Source organism: Manis pentadactyla, chromosome Y (genome assembly GCF_030020395.1).
Source record: "Manis pentadactyla isolate mManPen7 chromosome Y, mManPen7.hap1, whole genome shotgun sequence".
In the NCBI taxonomy this organism is placed as follows: domain Eukaryota; kingdom Metazoa; phylum Chordata; class Mammalia; order Pholidota; family Manidae; genus Manis; species Manis pentadactyla.
This window is the reverse complement of record NC_080039.1, coordinates 29,347,587-29,368,268: the sequence shown is the minus strand read 5'-3', so window position 1 is coordinate 29,368,268 and position 20,682 is coordinate 29,347,587. Positions and strand designations below refer to the sequence as shown.

The following is a 20,682-nucleotide window of genomic DNA, read 5'->3' as shown; positions in this document are numbered from 1 at the left end:
TTACTGAAAGAAAACAACTTCTTAGATTCAAAAAGACACACCTATGTTTATTGAAGCACTATTTACACTAGCCAATGTATGGAAGCAACCTAAGTGTCCATCAGTAGATGAATGGATAAAGAAGATGTGGTACATATACACAATGGAATACTATTCAGCCATAAGAAGAAAACACATCCTACCATTTCCGACAACATGGATGGAGCTAGAAGGTATTATGCTTAGAGAAGTCAGTCAGGCAGAGAAAGACAAATGCCAAATGATTTCCTTCATTTGTGGAGTGTAACAACAAAGTAAAAGTGAAGGAACAAAATAGCAGCAGACTCACAGACTCCAAGAAGGCACAAGCAGTTACCAAAGGGGAGGGGTGGGAGAGGGTGGGTGCGGAGAGAGGGAGAAAGGGATTGAGGGGCAATATGATTGGCACACACAGTGTGTGGGAGAATCATGGGGAAGACAGTGTAGCACAGAGAAGGCAAATAGTGACTCTGGCATCTTACTACGCTGATGGGCAGTGACTGCAGTGGTGCATGGGCGGGGGGACTCGATAATAAGGGTCAGTGTAGTAACTGCATTGTTTTTCTTGTGAAACCTTCATAAGAGTATATATGTCAATGATAGCTTAATAAAAAAAAAAAAAATATATATATATATATATATATATATATATATATATATAAACTGGAAAAAAATCCTACAACCTAATTGGGGTTCTAGTTACTCAGCTATGGGTGTTTGTCAAAGCTCATCATCCTGGAGATTTTAAGATGTGTGTATGACATCTCATGTAGATTACTGAGTTGACTTTTTTTTTTAGTAACCCAATATGAATTCAAATTTTAAGTGACTTAATTAAAATATTTAAATCCTGTACTGAAGTAAGCCAAGGATCAGAAACAGATCTAGGTACATATGGAAAATGAGTGTATGGTAAAGAAACATTTTTGTATCAGTGGGAAAATTATTACCTGCTTCAGTGATTAATGAATATCTAAGTCAAGTATGGGTATCTACATTACTCTTTAGGTAATATGTCTAATTGAGGCAACTATTTTCATGTTAATGATAAATAATAATGTGCTTTACTCACTTAGACCTCTGTTTCAAGTACTGTAAATAATGGTACTCACTGAATGTTTAAATACTTAAACTAACAGTCTGCAGAACATTCCAGAGGGGTGGTGATTTTATTGTTGTTGTTGTGTCCTATTATCATTAGTTAAAGGTGAGGCGATTGAGGTCCAGACAGGTAAAGTAAATTGTTCAAAGTCAATCCTATTCAGACACAGAAGGGACTCAAATACAGATGGTATCTACAGACCATGCTCTTAGTTTGGTCCCATCCCCCCTGTAAATATTTTATTTAAGTTGGTCTTTTCAATCATAGCAAATATCCTCTAGAAAATGCAAATGCATCCTAGAAATAATAATAATAATAATATATAACTATCAAAAATCACTTACTAAAATATATCTATAAGCATCAAGAACATATCCTTTCCTGAATATGTAACTCCACAGAAATGCAGGATGTAAATGATCTCCCATGGATGTGCATATGAATGTACGAAGAACAGCACTATTTGCGAAATGAAAACCAGAAACTGCCCCTTCACCTGTCCATCAAAACGGAATGACATATACAAAATTCTAAAATAAAAAAATTGAATGTCACTGAAACTATGGTTAGCAAAAGAAGCTGAACATAAAATTTTATACTCTAAGTTCAAGGAAAGAAAAATCAACCTACAGCAAAGCTCAGAGTAGAGGTTATTTCTTGACATGTGGAAAGAGGTTTTGAATATAAAAAAAACACAAGTAAATATGTCAACATAAAATGTACATAAAGTATTTAAAAATACAAAGCAGTTTAGACAGCTGTTTAAAAGCTCATTGCAATGCATATTTGAAATTTATGTCACAAATTTTAGATTAAGCAACATTTTTTTCTGCAACAAATTAGTCTGCAAAGTTAACTCATATTTTAACCCAAACTTCTTTCAGAAACGTGACACTTAGCCCTAATACACACTCTGTAGTGTTTGAGTTTGACTGAGGCATTGTTTTTAAAAAGCTTCTGAATATATGTAGAAGAAAATTGGTTTTCATACGTATGATATGTATTTTGACCATGGAATTGTTTTTCTTGTAAAACCTGAAACTTCCCTTTGCATTCCGCCAGTTTTCTACATTACCCTTATGCAAATTTCATAGGGCCTTGGGTTTAAATATTCACTGACATCTCATCCGGTTAAACAGACTGGGTCTCCAACGCCCGGGTCTCCCCATGCCCCGTGGTCTGAATAATTTATGTACTTCAATCTTCTATTTCTTTTTTCTCTATAAATGCACAAGTTAGACAGAAGTGGAAACAAGTATAGTGCCATTGTCAAGAGAAACTTTTTCACAAGAAGAGGCAGAACCTTGAGTCTCGTCCCGATATAAAAAAGAACAGAATTTAAGTGAAGATTTTACTTTTCCGGACTGATTTTATAGTCAGTTTAAAGTAGACGTCAAAACGCACAGATTTGTGTGGAGGAAAGGAATTGAACTGCAAAAGTGGTTTTTCTGCAGCGGGCAAGGGAGAAATATAAAGTCCCTAACAAGAGAGAATTTACCTACTCCTTTGTTAATTATGTGCAAACGCGTTATTAGCTGAAAGACCAATAGAACAGACGGTCTACAAGGGATTGTTTTAGCCGCTATGAGGTTTTCCACGGAATAGCAGTATTTATTCTTCAGCACCGTTTTGTGCGTGTTCCTCACCACTGTATTTCTGGGCTACAGCATTTCAAATGAAGAGTGAGGATTCTTTTATCTATGCTGAGGATTATCAGGATATCAATATGTATTCAGAGCTATATCATGGGCAATCTGTGGAACAACTGAAATAGATACAGATATTGTTCCACTAAAAGAAAAGCGGACGGTTTTGGGACTCCAACAGTTTCAGTTGTCGAGAAAACTTCTCTATCGTTAGTATTCTCTTCCGCAGCCATAAACGCCGGTTGAATCTGTTCGGAATGTCCTCTAATTCTTTAGCGTTAAGCATGTTCACACGCGTTATTCTGAGATGAATTTACTGAAGAAATAATAGTAATATTGGGATGAATAAACCCTTTGTTATGGAGAGAGAGTAAGGAAATCACTACGGAAAATAAACGTAAGAAAGTCCGGGCTGTAAATTACGGTGACCGGGAATGTCGGCGTGGATCTGCGTAGTTGCCCAGTAGTCATGCAGGCTTGTCGAGGTGCCTGGCGCTTGCAGGAGCTTGCTGGCTGTGTTCACCAGCTGTGAGTGACTCAGCTGGTCCTCCAGTCGTGCCTGTGTGGCCTCAGTGCCGCCGTCCTGATTTCTGAACGGGTACAGCCTTTCGTTTCCGACCACCTGAGTGCACGTTACTGTGGACGGCTCTGTGGGTAGCGATTCGCCGCTTTTCTGTTGCTTCTTGGTCTTCCGACGAGGTCGATATTTATAGTCCGGGTATTTCTCGCGGTGTACTGCCTGTAGTCTCTGTGCCTCCTGGAAGAATGGCCATTTTTCTGCTTCTGTAAGCACTTTCCACTGGTACCCGAGACGCTTGCTGATCTCCGAGTTTCGCATTTGGGGATTCTCCAGAGCGACCTTGCGCCTTTGATCTCGAGACCACACCATGAATGCGTTCATGGGTCGTTTGACGCGGCCCTGGCCGCTCTCTTTACCATTTCCTCCTGTTTCACATGGATAATTTGAGCTGCGATGCGCCGTCCAAAGTAGGGAAGAGGTTTGCCCAAAGGCGAGGCTTTTCTGTTGCTGCGCCGCTGGACTGTGATCATCGCTGTTCAGCATTCGGAACATGGCAGAACCATGTGAATGAACCGATAAAACTGTTTTGTATGATAGCACGGCAAAGTTCGAAGGTATATGCGTTGGGAAATTAGTTTACTATTGTTCAAAACTGACTTCTAACACAGACTTTGTTACTGTAACTTGTGTAATAAAATACTTCTCCGCCCCCAACACCTCCCCCCTCAGATCTTCCCTGGGCTCTTAGCCAAAGCCCAGCCGACCTACTCCTTCTCAAGAAAAACTTGAGAAGTTGGTAACACCCTGTGTGTCGTCTCTACATCCAAGCCAGCACTTTGAAGGCTCTATCCCGCTCCTTAAAAGTACAAAACAAACTTTGATGTTATTATTCTATTACCCCTTTAAATCAAAAGATGAAGGGTTCAGAAAAGAGATACTAACGAATTGCTTATCATAATAAGTATTTCTGAGTGTTATTTACAAAGAAACAAACGTGATGACCACCTACTTATAAGCCGTTAAAACACATGCAAGATACTGAATTCAGGGTACTTGCCATCCTATTTCTTCACTTATGCTGAAACTACAAAGAAACCCCACGTAAGTTTTCCACTGGCAAAGAACTCGGAATTCTATTCCATTATCTATTAACATAATGCCAATCTCTGGGACAACTGAAATTAGACATAAAAATTGGTTCATTAAAATAAAAACAGATGACCTACGAACTCAAGCACTTTCACTGATGGTAAAATAACACTTAAAAGGACTGAATTTGTTTTTTTCATTTGGTTATTGTAAGCTGTACAAAAGTTTAAGTCCCTCCTTTGCTCTTTTACATACCTGATCAAAAAAAAACTATTCAGATATAAATTAAATCTCTATTACAGCCACCAATTTATCGTCCTTTATATTTGACCTCAACCTTAGGACAAAATAAAAAAGCTTTGGCTTACCAGAAATAAGTGACTGCCTTCTCTCAATAAACGGAGATCATCTAAAGTATTTTACCCTAATTGGAGGAAACTCCTCCCAAATGAGCTTTATGACCACATCTGCAAAGTGGTGATGCTGGGGTTCTTGTTCATGAAGCTGAAGAATGAGCTTCACAAACACTCAAGGTAGGAGAGCCAGGTACAGGTTTTTATTTAGAGATAAAGTGAGAGGACAGAGCTCCTGCCCCGAGAGAGCCCATGGTTGGCTCATTGTCTAGGGGTTTTATGCGCGGTTGAGGATTTCCAGGAATGAGGGTTAGGGGTGACTTTTTGAGTAGTCCCAGAATGCTCATTCTTGATGAGTAACAGAAGAAATTTTCTGCTCTGATTCTTTCTCAAGATAGTAGTTTCCCTCTGGGAGCATGTCAATTAAGACCACCTACCCTGCCCCCAAGGTGGGCTGGGTTGTTGTCTGTTTGCTGAAGTAAGTTAAGAATCTTACTTCTTAACTTCTTGGGCTGCTTAGAGTTGGGCTTGCTTACTAAATTAGTCTTTTTCCTAGGTTGCAGATGACTTGGTTAGGATCAGAGAAGGAAATATAGCACATAGGTATGGTTAAAATAAGCTGGGCCTTTTAGCAGACTAAGGTACATTTTACAGTGTCAGGATGTAAACTGCTACAGTGAAGTCACTGGTTATGCTTAGACACTTTTCTTTAGCTGCAGAACACTCAAACATTCCAGGCTAAGCTGCTGCTTGTTTTAACTGATCTCACTGAAGATGTCTATATTCCTAGTCTGGTATCTTTACCCTAGAGAATTAGTGTGACTCTGATTCTCACTATCTGTGTGTAATGCTTCTCACAGCGTTCAAGTAGGGACTTCTTTGCACACTGCTACATTGTTCTGACTGTAATTATCTTGCTCTACTTTTTCTCTGGAGACCCTCACCCTATTCTGACTACACCCATGGTCCCTGTCTCGGTGGGAGTAATAATGACAGATGGCAAGGACACAGCCTATTAAAAGTAAAAGTAAAGCCTTACTAGGACTAAATAAGAAAAACGTCAACATTCCTAAGAAAATAAAATTTAGATGAGGCCTGCCTTACATGCAAAGAATCCACACATATGTGATTTATGCAGTAAATGCCATGAGCACTAGTACCAGAAAATCCAAACAAAAATTAATTTTGTTCACTCAAAAGATGACTATGCATCCTGTAATTTGCATCCTAATCATCAAGGAAAGTTTAGTAGTCAAGATCAAAATAAGATGGGAATATACTGTTACTTGGCCCAATTTAAAACAAATATGTTAACGAAAAATCAAATGTTTTAATCACACTTACACCAAGCCAGATTCTGTAAAGCTGCAAATTGTTTAATATGTGAGAGAAGAATATATACACCATTTCAAAATTAACATTAGAGGCAAAAATAAGTACATACTGCAACATAGAAGAACCTTGAAAATATCCTGTGTGAAAAAGGCCACACAATGAATGCTTTCATTTATGTGCAAATACACAGAAGAGGCAAATGCCTAGAGACAGGAATCAAATTAGCGGTTGCCAAGAACTGGATAAGGGGGAGGCAGCACCAGGAGTAACTGTCAAGGGGTGCATGTTTCCCTTTTCGGGCAAAGAAATGTCCTGGAACTAGATACAGGTGATGATTGCACAACATTGTGAATGTAGTTAAGGCTACTGAATCATACACTGTAAATAGTTAACACATGAAATGAATTTTATGTTATGTATATTTAACCATATCCAAAGGGAAAAAAGAAAGAGAAAAAACAATGGCAATTGGAACTTCACAGATACCTATATATCATTCTGTGAAAGGGGAATGGGGTGGGTGGAGAGTCAATAAAATTTAAATTAAAAAAAAAGAGGGATTTAATTGTTGCTTGACCTCCATCCAGCTCATAGGATAGTGCCTGGTGTATAGCAGCTTCTTGAAATATTTCTGCAATGCTTTAATTAACAAAAGAGGTAAACATAGCCTCAAATTTGGAGCAAGGAAGAGACCTAGTAATTTACTTTAAAAAATGGTGAGGGGTAACAATTTTTCATGCAAATGTGGAGGGGAGGGGAGAGAAGGTAATATGGTTTACCTAGGTATTATGATATCAATAATTTATCTAATGTTTCTTTGAGTGCCTTTTTGATGTTTCAGCTCATTTTAATCTCAGCACCAGGGATGATACTCAATTGCTATCAGGTTGAGTATTTACAGTTACACTATTTAACTGTAAAGCTGGAAATTGTTTAATGTGTGAGAGAATATATACACCATTTTAAAATAGAAATTAGAGGCAAAAGTAAGTACCTGCTGCAGCATGGAAGAACCTTGAAACTATCTTGGGTGAAAGGCAGACACAAGAGACCGCACAATGAATGATTCCGTTTATGTGCAAATGTGCAGAATACAATATTTATCGGTTCTTAAAATAGAGAGCTTTTATACCGAGAGTAAAAAGTATGCTCTCCTGAGCTCCTGGGTAGCTAGGACACCATGCCCATCCCCCAAATTCAGTAAATAAAGGGCTACAACACTACTGTGTTATATGATTACAACCTTGGCTTGTTCATTAATGATTATTTCTCAACAGCTACTAACTATCTTGTCATCAATCACAACCATAAACAATCTTAAATGGTAGGAAGTGATATGACTCTGATATAGATCCATTAAATCTTAATGATACAGATACATTAAATCTAAAAGAGATTAACTAAGAACAAAATTTTCCAAAGTACCATACTCAAATTTCACCTTTTGGTGTGACTGCTATTGTTGGATTAGAAAAATGCTTGAAAGACAATACCTATGAGTAATTTCATCAAGAGTCTGGTTCCTTTTCCAATTAGAATAAATATAAATGAGAAATGAATAATACTGATCTATTCCAAAGAAATCAGCTGCATTTCAGGTACAAATAGACAATAGACACCTTATTCTCATTGGCCAAAAAAAATAGTCCCTTGAGGATCTGATTTTTATTTCTATGGTGAATGGAAGTATAGCTCCACACTATTTACACAACATAACCCATGAAATTTTATGTTAATAACTTATTCTTTTTCTCACCAAAATAAATAAGTAAATAAAATCCAGAATATTTTCAAATTATGGAATGGGTACAATAAAATATAACAGGAATATTACTCCACTTATTTCCTCTAATTTTATTGGGACATTCCCATCAAAATATTAATTTTTATGGTCATGAAGTAATTCCCCCAAATTTTATACCACTAATACCTTACTAATCTAAATTTTCATTTTGTCTATGGGCTATATTTTTTAAAACTTAATGGTACATGGAACCTCAAAGACACAAGCAATATGAGACAAAGTAGATAAAGCACACAGCAGCAAGTTCTAAAATTTCTGTGCATCAAAGAACACCAGCAGATAAGTGAAAATACTGAATAGATTAGTAACAAAGTTAGGATTAAAAAAATTAATTTCTATGTAGTTCTCTTTGGGGTTTGCAGATTAAATGTCCTTTACGTAAGTTTTTTTTTTTTTTCCTTTCCAGTCTTGCTGGATTCACAAGTCATGGACTAACCTAAGGTATTCAGATGAAATACAGTCAATGTGTTAGGTAGAAGTTAATGCTCACTTATTTCATTCTTTCAAGATTTTGAACAAGTAAGCCATATTTCAGGCTCATTATTTTAAGAACTGTTCAATGTTGTGAAATCTCACTCCCTTAAACATAGTCAATTTCATTGAAATCTCCTTCCCAGGAGTTTCCTAATCGATCTGGAGGGGGAAAAAACCACCTGAAAAAGTACTCTGAAAGGACATACGCACTATATTTAGTTTGCTAATGTTGCTTTACTTCTCTGACCTCAGCAGAACACTTTCTTTTATCATTTCGACCTTTCCAAAATATAGAAGTTTGCCTCCAAAAGCAAGATTTTAATCTTCGAAGAAAAAACTACGCAGCCTGAAGCATGTTCCCATATTAATTGTAACTGATGGGAATCACATCTCGGCTAGTCAAGCCTGAAATATGTAAACAGGGAACTGTATACATATGCAATCCTCCTTTCTACCTTGAAACATACAGCTGGCCTCACTCCTTTTCACGTGACTTCTGATGTCCACATCTAATGTACTCTTTTTAATCCTTCTAATCAGCTTGGATACTATTTATCTTAGTTTATCCCTTTCTGTAAAATGAAAATCACTCTTTTTTTTTTTTATCTCCCTTCTATTTCTTTTGAAGGTCAGCTATTTGAAGGTCCAGTGAACCAGCAGCTGTTTGACCAAAAACTACTTTAAGAAAAATCTGTTACAGGTATTCTGTGGAAGTGTTCTGCTCTCTTGCATTAAGTCAGAGACTGTTTTCATTCGGTTTCTAAAGTTCTTTGAAAAACTTTCTTTAGTATCCAATACTTGGTCAGCTCTCATGAATATTTCTGTTTTCTGCTGAGTATTCTTTTTCCCTCCTTAGTGATTTATATATGAGAGATATGGTCCTTTAGCTGAAATACATTTCATGGAAACTTTCCCAATTTTGCACTTATATTTCCATTTTGTTCTTTTTATTTTTTAACCTTTGAAACAGTAATATAAAACCAATGGATATAATGTGCATCCCTGTTTTGGTCTTATTTGAATGACAACTGTTCCGGTATATCACCAGCTAGGAACTGTTGCTTGTTGGAGATGACAAATCTAAAGCTTCCAAGACTGAGATATCTGAAATAAAAGGGTCTACTGAACTTTTACAGATGTAGCCAGATTAAGGACAGCCCTGGGGTGGGAAGTTTCTGCTTCATCAGCAAGACCAGTCAACAGAAGCAACTTGGCACCAGACTCAAGAAACAAGGAACATTTATAAGGGGTCTCAAGGAAAAAGAGTTCTTTAAGTTCACATTGGCTATAGATAATGAAAGCAGGCTAATACGAAGCGGGGAAAGTCCAGGGGCACACAGTTAGTCCATACATAAGGCTTGTGGATTTGTTGTTGATGATGGTCAGACATAAATATATGTCATGCCCAACACGGATGCGGTGGTCCTGGGGACGTACTGTATTATTGTTGAAATGACTACATCCAGGAACATGGAACTTCTGGTCAGCTACAGCCTGGAGCTTTTGATTGATGATCTTCCCTTCTCTCTCTCTCTCTCTCTTTCCCTCAAGCAAGTAATTATAACTTGCTTGAAATTTGAATAAGAATCAGTTAAAACAATCACCTGAGATCAGTGGTTTAAAATGGTAATATCTATCTGATCTCTTCCATGATACTTAGTAGTTAATATGTTGCTGTGAAAACGATGTTTGATTTTAATTTTCAGGTATTTCAATTATTATAAACTATAAACCACCTGTGATTCTTTTAATACCCATCATAGCTTTGCTTATAACTAATTGCCTACTTCTCATATCACTTATATTTTCATTAGTTTTCTTTCCCTTTATTCTAGACTAGCCAGTGGGTATCTAGTATCACAGGCTTTTAGAGCAAATGAGATTCCTCATCTTTCTGTTTCTAATGCTTTCTTAGTAAATCCTTTTTGATTTTTAGGAAAGTTATGTTTACCCGAGCCGTGTGCAGTAGCAAGGAAGATGTGAAGTTTTTTTCATAAAATAAGGGTGTTAGAAAAGTCTAAAGTGATTGCATACATTTCCCAGTATATTCACATGGTTTACTATTATTACAGTATATATGTCATTTTGATTGTTATAAATGATGAACACTTTTCATATTTTCCAAATTTTGCAATTAAAGGCTTTGACCCCACCCATATACACAATGGGGAAAGATGTCTCCAATGTTGGTGCTGATAAAATATATTTAACACAAATACTTGTTCTCTGATAAGACTACTTCAATCAGTGCTGAAAAGTAAGTGCTGTCAAAACAAACAAGGTATGTATCTTCAAATATATGTTATCTATTCCAGCCACTGTGTGCTTACATGCATTGAAACCTGACTCCCCAATGTCACCCAAACCACACTCATCAACATACACTTGTAGATAAGAAAAATCTTTATTGACTTTATTGCTCACTACTGGTTGAAGAGGAATACCACTTCATGGACCTTTGGCAGTATGCAAGAGTGGGGAAGGTAAGGTCAGAAATTTTTGAGAATTGGCAGTTTGCTTTAAGGTGGGTCTTCCCAGGGAATTAGGATGCCTATATTAGGATTATATATAGGATCACAGCCCAACATAGCTCATTGGTAGAAACAGCAAGACAAGCATCTTGAGGTAAATTATTCAAAGATCTGAGGGTACAAACAGCACCTGTTGATGTCCTCCCTTGAAGAGTTGATGAGTCTTTCCGGAAGCTCCTTTAATGAACAATCTAAGAATTTGCCGGTCCAGGACAGTCCTGGGGAAAACACAGGCATTCTAATGAAGATAACGGAATAGCACAAAGTCATGTTAATCTGGGCAGCAAGGTGTTATTTCGGTTTTCAGGGCCCAGGCTGAGTCTTGCAATAAATGATTTTGTTTGTTACGTGGAACTTGGCAGGGATCAAGTATTCTGTTCTGCTGTTCATCTCTCATTTGCTCATCAAGTTATTCTGCGTATCTACATTTGCTGAGTCTTTGAAAAAATGATACTTTAATATGCCTGCCCAAAACTACATATTCTTGTCATTGCACCTCTGTGGTGTTCTGTGTGTGCCCATGGACAACTTATTTTCATTTTGATATTTGGCATTTTAAAATACTGATTAGCCTCTTCTAGGACCCTTAAGTAGATATAAGTAAAACTGCTAGCCATTGTAGGTGGTGGTCTAATTATGCTTGTGCAAAAAAAAAAAAAAGGTGTATAAAATTTTCTCAGTGATAATCTACTTAAATAAAAAGCATGAGGGCTTATAAAATAGGTATTTAGCTTATGGAATTGTTAGACACTCCAACACTCATTCCATTTTGAAACTGCCTAAGAAGTTAGCAGCTAAGTAGTCTCTCTCCATGCTGCCCTATAAATAGACCTTTCTGAATTTCAGGAATTTTACCTGAAGCTTCCTGGAAACTATAGGTAAGGATATTCCATTCCCCAAAGAAGCTCATCTTCCTTTGAGGATATCCTTACATTTTTTTTTTTTTTTAATGCAGACCTTGATATTTCTCCCACCTCATGCTTTCCATGAATCTTGAAGGCAGGAACATAATTTTATGTGTACATACACTTACACACACAGACATAAAGAAGCATCTTGCAAATCATAGATATTTCTAAATATGTTAGTAGAAGGACACGTCTCCTTGACATCAGTAAGTCTGCCCACAAGCCATTGATTAACTGCTGATTCTGCACATAGTTCCCTCTTGTTTCCTTGAAGTCACCCTTCAGAAAACTCTCACTCTGAATAGCACTCCATAGATGGTCTTGGGACAGTAATCCATCATCTTCCCAGGTTGCCAGCTTTCTAAACAAAGCATCTTCCCTTTTACCAATACTTACCTCTCAAGTTTGGCCTTTTGAGCCATGAGCAGCTGAATTTGGGTTCAGACGGTGCTGCTGTGATCCAGTAACAGAAAAAAAGAGGCTGTCACTAAGGAAGAAATTTGAGATAAAATATGAAGTTAAATAGAGTCCGATGATAGTAGCAGAAAATATTTTTAGGGACCGAGGGAAGGCTGCCCCAAAATGTGCCACTTTGGCAGGTGGATGATTTGGGGCTGAAGGCAGTCAAGATCCTGCTGGCTCACGAGAAGCTTTTGCCCATCCCTTAACTATCTAGAAGATAATAATAGGGAGTACTTCCCCAAAGGTTATTACCAGAGATAAATTTTATGCAAGTAATCCATCAGTATGGCAGGGCAAGCATCAAATTATCAAACATCAGCTCTGCTTATTGCTCTATGAATTGCTCTCCCTCTTTAGGGTCCCATACTCCTATACCCTTCCTTAGCTCAAATGGCATAGGTGCCTTGTTTTACCGTTCTGTCACTGAGCCTCTCACATATGTGGAGTCCCCAGATGTACAAGATTAAATTTGATTTTCTTCTATTAATCTGTTTCACATCAACTTTATTCTTAGATCAGTAAGAAGAAGCTTGAGGGGCAGAGGAAAATTGTTCCTCTCGAACATAGCCCAGGTCAGTATTGTTCAAAGGAAGCAGTGAGAGCAGATACAAAATAGTGCCTTTGAAATTTGCCTCCTGAAAATGCAGCAGTGCAGTTTAACTCCTACCTGGCATCAAGTAGTTCTTTAGGAGGGGTGATTCAGAACCCCTTGTCTGCCCCATTCTGCAAAAGGCAGAAGTCCTAACCTTTCGGGAATATAAGCTAATAACAATAAGCAGGACATTTTGAAAGAATACGATTATGTGACACAGTCATATGTCTTCTTGTAATAGAAAAGGCTGGAATGGTAGAAAAGAGGTGGAGTAGGAAGGCAAGGCAGACACCTCATTCCATTTGCAGGCCTAGGAAGCAACTATAGAAAATACAAGCAACTCTGAAAGTGACCTGAAGAATGCAGAACAGACCACCTACACCTGGGGAAGAAAAGACCACACATAGAGTGGGAAAGTGGCAGAGCCATGACTGACGGAGGCCTAAACCCTTCCCCATATCCCAGTCCACAAGCACAAGGCAGAGAAATGGAGCAGGGGTGGGTTCAGTACTCAGGAGCTCTGCACTCCTGGCCCTGGAGATCTGCTTGGGAACATGTATCCACATTGTATCAGGCTTTGGTGATTAACGGGCTGGACACCAGGGACATTTGGAACACTCCTGTTGCTTTGTGGAGGACAGGAAAGCTCCACTTATTCTGCTGAAACCCAAAGCACAGGTGTTTGTTTGAAAGGTTTACCAGAAGTGTGCCACAGGGACAAGGGTCGGAGGAAGCTCTCTCTGGAGGAGAAGGGCAGGTGCACAATACTTCCATAGCCCTCCCTTATCCCAACTGTTCAGGTGCTTGAGGGAGACAGAACCAAATGCTCCATCTCCCTGGCTGGTGGTAAAGCCCTACGGGGAACTTCCCTGCCCAGTGACTCCACCTGTCCTGCTTGGCTGAGAAGAGGTCAGATTTGGCTGCCTCTTGACAGGTAGAGAATAACTTTGCTACCTGACAGGCAGAGGGAGGTTGTGTGCTAAATGGAAGTTTGCACCCAGCACTTCCCACCCTATTTATGTATCAATAGGCCACAGCCAGGGCAATAGGTACAGAGAAAACAGGAAGAAAATAGCCATTCTCTATTTCCCTCTGTTCCTTGTTTGTAATAGGTCTGGTGTTTGCCAGTGACCAAAGATCTGCCCATGAAGTTCCTCTCAGAAGGGGTGGAAAGGGAAGGAGAATATGTGCCATGGCTGATGGCGATGGACAGTGAGGTGCCTGACTAGCAAACTTGAGAAAGCTGTGAACAATAAAAACCATTTCTCCCAACCTTTCCCTTGTCCTCCTTTAATTACACTGAATTCATAGTCACTTTGCCCTGGGAGGGTAACCACCTTAGCTAAAGAGGTTTTCCCAGCTTTCCCAATCCCTCCCTCAGCCCAACTGGTGGGGAACTTGCAAGAGCCAGCTCCAAAAATTCCAGTCCCCTTGATGGTGGCTCAGCCCAATGAAGGTGCTCCTGTGTGGATCTGCCCCACCTGTCCTACCCAGCCCAGCAGGAGCTTTCATTGCTGCCTCATGGAAGATGGTTGCCCACAGTAATTCCATCAGATGTGACTTTCAGCACAGAAATCAGCCACTGTCCCAGACAGAAAGTTGGCCCCATGCACAGCCCACCAAAAGCAACTGCAGCTCCATCCCAAAGGAGAGTCAGGCAGAAATAAGCAAAATAGAGAATAAGTAAACATTACAAAAAAATCAATGAAAACAAGAGCTGGCTCTTCAACAGATAAGCAAAATAGACAAACACATCACCATACTTATCAAAGAGAGGGAAAACAGATTGGCTTAAAGATGGTGGTGTGAAAGGTAAGACAGAAACCTCCTCTGAAAAACCACATGTAACATGAAAATACAGCAAATACAACTAATCCTGAGAGAGCAAAAGGGAAGAAGGCTGGAACAGACTGCTTTCATCGGTGGAAAAGAGAAGATCTCGTAGAAAACGGATGAAGTGGCAAAGCCATGATCCAGTGGGACCCAATCCTTCCCCTCCACCCCAGCTCACCAGCAAGAGGGAGAGAAATGGAGTGGGTAGGGGGTGGACGTCTAGGACTGCTGAAACCCGGACTCAGAAATCTGCTCTGGGCACACAAACCTACACTACATGGTGCTCTGGAGATTAGTGGGGTTGGAAAGTGAAGACAGGTGGAGTAGTTGGAGAGACTGAGATTCCAGTCACTTGTGGAGAGCAGGCACCCGTAACTGCCACTCTGGGACCAAAGAAAGGTGGGCACTCTGAGAGACCTTGCACTAGCAAGAGGGATGCTAAAGAGGGAAAGACTGCACAGAGCTTGCCACTCAGGATAAAGTGCAGGTGGACAACACTGTCTGGGAGCACCCATCCAGCACCTTGGTAACTTTCAGGAGCTCCACCCACCTGGCTGGCAAACACCTCTGAGGCACCACACCGCAATACACAGCCTGCCGCTCCTTCCTCCCAGCTAGCACCGATTCGCAAACCTGTTGAACCCACCACGGTGCCAGGCCAGCCAGAGGGAGGCCCCACCTATGACAGCTACAATGGAATACAGGCTCCTACCTGCATGCTCGGATCACTGGACTGGGCAGTGGAGGCAGGCACTGCAGCAGGGAAGCAGGAAAGAACTCTTTCCTCCTTGCAGGCACCAGTGCCACTGCAATGCCTACCATCACTCCAGTGGCTGAGAAGCTCCACAGAGTAGAGTTTCTGGGAAATGGAAGATGCCACCCACAAATGCGAAAGGTCAAAGGAATCTGTTTCAAACCAAATTCACATAAACACGAGAAAAAAGGCCAAGTGAAATAGAACTGATCAATATTTCTGAGATTTCAAAATGAAAGTCATAAACAAGCTCAAGGAGCTACAGAAAAATATTCAAAACCTCAGAGAGGAATTCAACAGACACAGACACTTTAAAAAATGCAGTATCAAAAATGAAATATACAGGAGGGATTTGTCGACATGACACAGTGAGTAGGGTGCTGGAAATCTCCCCCCAAAACCATACATATTTTGAAAATACAATTATTCCTAAAAGAGAGACCAGAAGAGACAGGACAACAGCCACACCACATGTACATCTGTGTGAACTCCACATCTCACAAAAGGGGTAAGATACAAAGACATGACCTGGAGGGACCTGAGCACTCCACCTACCCCAGCTCAGCAGAGGGAAGAAAAGAATTAGAGTGGGGAGGGAGTGGAAGTACAGGACTGCTCAATAACCAGCCTTAGTAATCTGCACAGACACACACTGCATGGCATACTGGATATTAGAGAAATGGAAAAGTAAAATATGAGACTGAGACTGCGAGTGGGTCCCCATAGCCAGCTCCTCTGGGGCCAAAGAAAAGCGGGCACTTTACAAGTCTCAAAGGGAAAAGGGCTAAACAGTGGACAAAATCATCTTGGCACACACAGCCCAGCAGGCTGGAAAATTTATGGAAATTCAGGCACCCGAACCCCACAGGTGGCAACGAAGCTCCAAAGCCTCTCGTGGCTATAGGCAGCCTGCCATTTCATAAGCAGCCTGCGGTGCACTACCCGCTGCTGACACTGGAAGCAAACCAGCTGAAACACTGTTGCGGCAGACCAGCCAGGGAGCAGCCCTGCCCACAGCAACCACAGTCTTCTCCCAGTGCACAGATAACTGGGCCAGACCCAGAGGCGGCCACCTGCAAGCAGCTGCTGGGCACAGGCAGAGGAAGCCAGGGCAAAGTCCAAAAACCAGGAAGGGGTGCCATTCTCTCAGGAGAACACACGCCACTCATCTGCTACTGCTGCCAGTGCCCTCAGCAGTCCCGAGGGCCACCCCGCCCACAGCAGCTCAGGGGATTAACCCAGAGACTACACCCTGTGTGCAGTTCACCAGCACAGGCAGCAGAGAAGGGCAAGGTGACCAGCAAGCAGGAAGGGACTATGTTCTCCCAGCTAAAACACATGCCACTCGCTGGCAATCACTTCTATTACCATGAAAAGCCAGAAGAACCTGATCCAGTCCAAAATCACTCAAACACCAGAGAGAGGGCCTGGTGATACAGATATAACCAATCTTCTTGAAAAAGAATTCAAAATAAAAGGCATAACCATGCTGATGGAGCTGCAGAGAAATATGCAAGAGCTAAGGAATTAAGTACGGAGGGAGATAACAGAAATGAAGCAATCGATAGAACGGCTTATGAGGAGACTGGATGAGGTGGAAGAGACCGTTGATGGAATAGAAATCAGAAAACAGAAATACAGAGAAGCTGAGGCGGAGAGAGACAAAAGGATGTCTAGGAATGAAAGAATATTAAGAAAACTGGGTGACCAATCCAAACAGAACAATATTTGCATTATAGGGGTACCAGAAGCAGAAGAGAGAGATAAAGAGATAAAAAGTGTCTTTGAAGAAATAACTGCTTAAAACTTCCCTAAGATGGGGAAGGACATAGTCTCTCAGACCATGGAGGCCCACAGATCTCCCAACACAAGGGACCCAAGGAGGACAACACCAACACAGACAAGAATTAAAACGGCAAAGATCAAAGACAAGGACAGGGTATTAAAAGCAGCGAGAGAGAGAGAAAAGATCATATACAAAGGAAAACCCATCAGGCTGTCATCAGCCTCCTCAACAGAAACCTTACAGGCCAGAAGAGAATGGCAGGATATATTTAACGCAATGAAACAGAAGGGCCTTGAACCAAGAATGCTGTATCTGGCAAGATTATCATTTAAATTTGAAGGATGAATTAAACAATTTCCAGAGAAGCAAAAGCTGAGGGAATTTACCTCACATAAAACACCTCTACAGGGTATTTTAAAGGGACTGTTCTGGATGGAAGAATGCCTAAGGCTAAACAGATGTCACCAGAGAAAATAAAATAACAGCAAAGAAAGTATACAAACCAAATACAAACTAAAGGCAACAACTATTCACAAAAGCAGTCAAGGGAAACAAAAAAGAGTACAGAATAAAACACCTAACAGATAAAGAGTGGAGGAGGAAATATGAGAAGGGAGATAAATAAGGAATCATCAGACTGTGATTATAGTAGCATAATAAGTGAGGTAAATTTAGATGGTTAGATAGTAAAGAAGTTACCCTTGAACATTTGGTAACCACAAATCCAAAACCTGCAATGGCAGTTAGTACATATCTATCAATAATCACCCTAAATGTAAATGGACTGAAAGCACCATTCAAAAGACACAGAGTAATAGAATGGATAAAAAAGAAACACCCAATCTATATGCTGCTTACAAGAGACTCACCTCAAACACAAAGACATAAACAGACTAAAAGTGAAGGGATGGGAAAAGATATTTCATGCAAACAACAGGGAGAAAAAAAGCAGGTGCTGCAGAACTTGTATCAGACAAAATAGACTTCAAGACAAAGAAAGTAGCAAGAGATAAATAAGGACATAAAATAATGATAAAGGTGGCACCCCAGCAGGAGGACATAACCATTGTAAGTATCTATGAACTCAACACAGGAGCACCAAAATAAGTGAAACAAATACTAACAGAATTAAAGGAGGAAATAGAATGCAATGCATTTATTTTAGGGGACTTCAATGCACCACTCACTCCAAAGGATGGATCAACCAGAGAGAAAATAAGTAGGACACAGATGCACTGAACAATACACTACAATAGATGGGCCTCACCGGCATCTATAGAACATCTATAGAACACCCTAACAAAGCAGGATACACATTCTTCTCAAGTGCACATGAAACACTTACCAGAATAGACCACATACAAGGCCACAAAAAGAGCTCCAGTAAATCAAGAAGACTGAAATTCTACCAACCAGCTTCTCAATAGCAAAGGTATAAAAGAAGAAATAAATTGTACAAAGAAAAAAAAGGGGCTCACAAACACATGGAGGCTTAACAACATGCTCCTAAATAATCAATGGATCAATAACCATATTATAACAGAGATCAAGCAATACATGGGGACAAATGACAACAACAGAACACAGCCCCAACTTCTGTGGGACACAGGGAAGGCAGTACTAATAGGAAAGTATACAGCAATCCAGATTTATTTAAAGAGGGAAGAACAACCCCAAAGGAGTAGTCTAAAGCCACAACTATTGAAATTGGAAAAAGAACAAATGCGGCTCAAATTCAGCAAAAGGAGGGACATAATAAAGATCAGAGAAGAAATGAAAAAAATTGAGAAGAATAAAACTATAGAAAAAAATCAATGACACCAACAGCTTGTTCTTTGAGAAAATAAACAAAGTGGATAAACCCCTAGCCAGACTTATTAAGAGAAAAAGAGAATCTACACACAAACCGAATCAGAAATGAGAAAGGAAAAATCATGATGGACACCACAGAAACACAAAGAATTATACGAGAATACTATAAAAATTTATTTGGTAACAAATTGAAAAATCTAGAAGAAATGGACAAGTCCCTAGAAAAATACAACCTTCCAAGACTCACAAAGGAAGGAACAGAAAATCTAAGCAGACCAATTATCAGCAACGGAATTGAATCTGTAACCAAAAAACTACCCAGGAACAAAACTCCAGGGCCACACTGATTCACCACTGAATTTTATCAGACATTTAGAGAAGACATAAAACTCATTTAATTAAAGATTTCCAGACAATGAAGAGGGAATACTTCCAAACTCTAACACCTAAACCAAAGACCCTACAAAAAAAGGAAATTACATACCAATATCCTTGATGAACACAGATACGACAATACTCAACAGCATATCAGCAAATGGAATTCAAAAATGCATCAAGAGGATCAAAGATCATGATCAAGTGGGATTCATCTCGGGGACGCAAGGATTGTACAACATTCAAAAATCCATCAACTTCATCCACCACATCACAAAACGAAGGACAAAAACCACATGATCATCTCCACAGGTGCTGAAAAAGCATTCGAGAAAATTCAACATCCATTCATGATAAAAACTCTCAACAAAATGGGTATAGAGGGCAGGAACCTCAACACAATAAAGGCCATATATGACAAACCTACAGCCAACATCACACTTAACAGCGAGAAGCTGAAAGCTTTTCCTCTAAAACCAGGAAAAAGACAGGGATGCCCACTCGCCACCGTTGTTCAACCTAGTACTGGAGATCCTAGCCACGGAAATCAGACAAAACAAAGAAATACAATGCATCCTAAAAAAAAAAAACCCTAAAGACTCCATTTAAAACCTTTTAGAATATCTGAATTCAGCAAAGTTGCAGGATACAAAAGTAATACACAGATATCTGTTGCTTTCCTATACACTAATGATGAACTAACAGAAATAGAGATCAGAAAAACAATTCCATTCACAATTGCATCAAAAAGAATAAAACATCTAGGAATAAACCTAATCAAAGAAGTGAAAGACCTATACCCTGAAAACTACAAGACACTCTTAAGAGAAATCAAAGAGGACACTAACAAATGGAAACTCATCCCATGCCCTTGGCTAGGAAGAATTAATATCGTCAAAACGGCCATCCTGCCCAAAGCAATCTGCAGATTCAATGCAATCCCTATCAAAATACCAACAGCATTCTTCAACAAACTGGAACAAATCATTTTAAAATTCATATGGGACCACAAAAGTCCCCGAATAGCCAAAGAAATCCTGAGAAAGAAGAATGAGGCAGGGGGGATCTCACTTCCCAACATCAAGCTCTACTACAAAGCCACAGTAATCAAGGTAATTTGGCACTGGCACAAGAGCAGAGCCACAGACCAGTGGAACAGACTAGAGAATCCAGACATTAACCCAAGCATACATGGCCAATTAATATTTGATAAAGGAGCCATGGACATACAATGGCGAAATGACAGTCTCTTCAACAGCTGGTGCTGGCAAAACTGGACAGCTCCATG

At 39.8% G+C, this 20,682-nt stretch overlaps 1 protein-coding gene and 1 long non-coding RNA gene across 2 annotated transcripts in view; both read right to left on the bottom strand.

The window, feature by feature from the left end:
* Positions 1 to 3,148: 3,148 nt before the first annotated feature.
* On the bottom strand, positions 3,149 to 3,853 carry LOC130682070 (sex-determining region Y protein-like). The gene has a single exon (XM_057496202.1). The coding sequence runs from the start codon at positions 3,836 to 3,838 to the stop codon at positions 3,149 to 3,151; it is 690 nt and encodes a 229-aa protein (XP_057352185.1). The 5' UTR covers positions 3,839 to 3,853.
* A 6,848-nt stretch (positions 3,854 to 10,701) lies between these two features.
* The window catches only part of LOC130682071 (uncharacterized), a 131,473-nt gene continuing 121,492 nt past the window's right edge, over positions 10,702 to 20,682 (bottom strand). The window contains exons 3-4 of the long non-coding RNA XR_008995387.1: positions 12,177 to 12,267; positions 10,702 to 11,090 (exon numbers count right to left, since the gene is read on the bottom strand). This is a non-coding gene — a long non-coding RNA (uncharacterized LOC130682071). The remainder of the gene's footprint in view (positions 11,091 to 12,176; positions 12,268 to 20,682) is intronic.

Excerpts from the sequence above, each read along its gene's own strand:
- LOC130682070 (XM_057496202.1), bottom strand. The coding sequence starts at position 3,838 with ATGTTCCGAATGCTGAACAGCGATGATCACAGTCCAGCGGCGCAGCAA.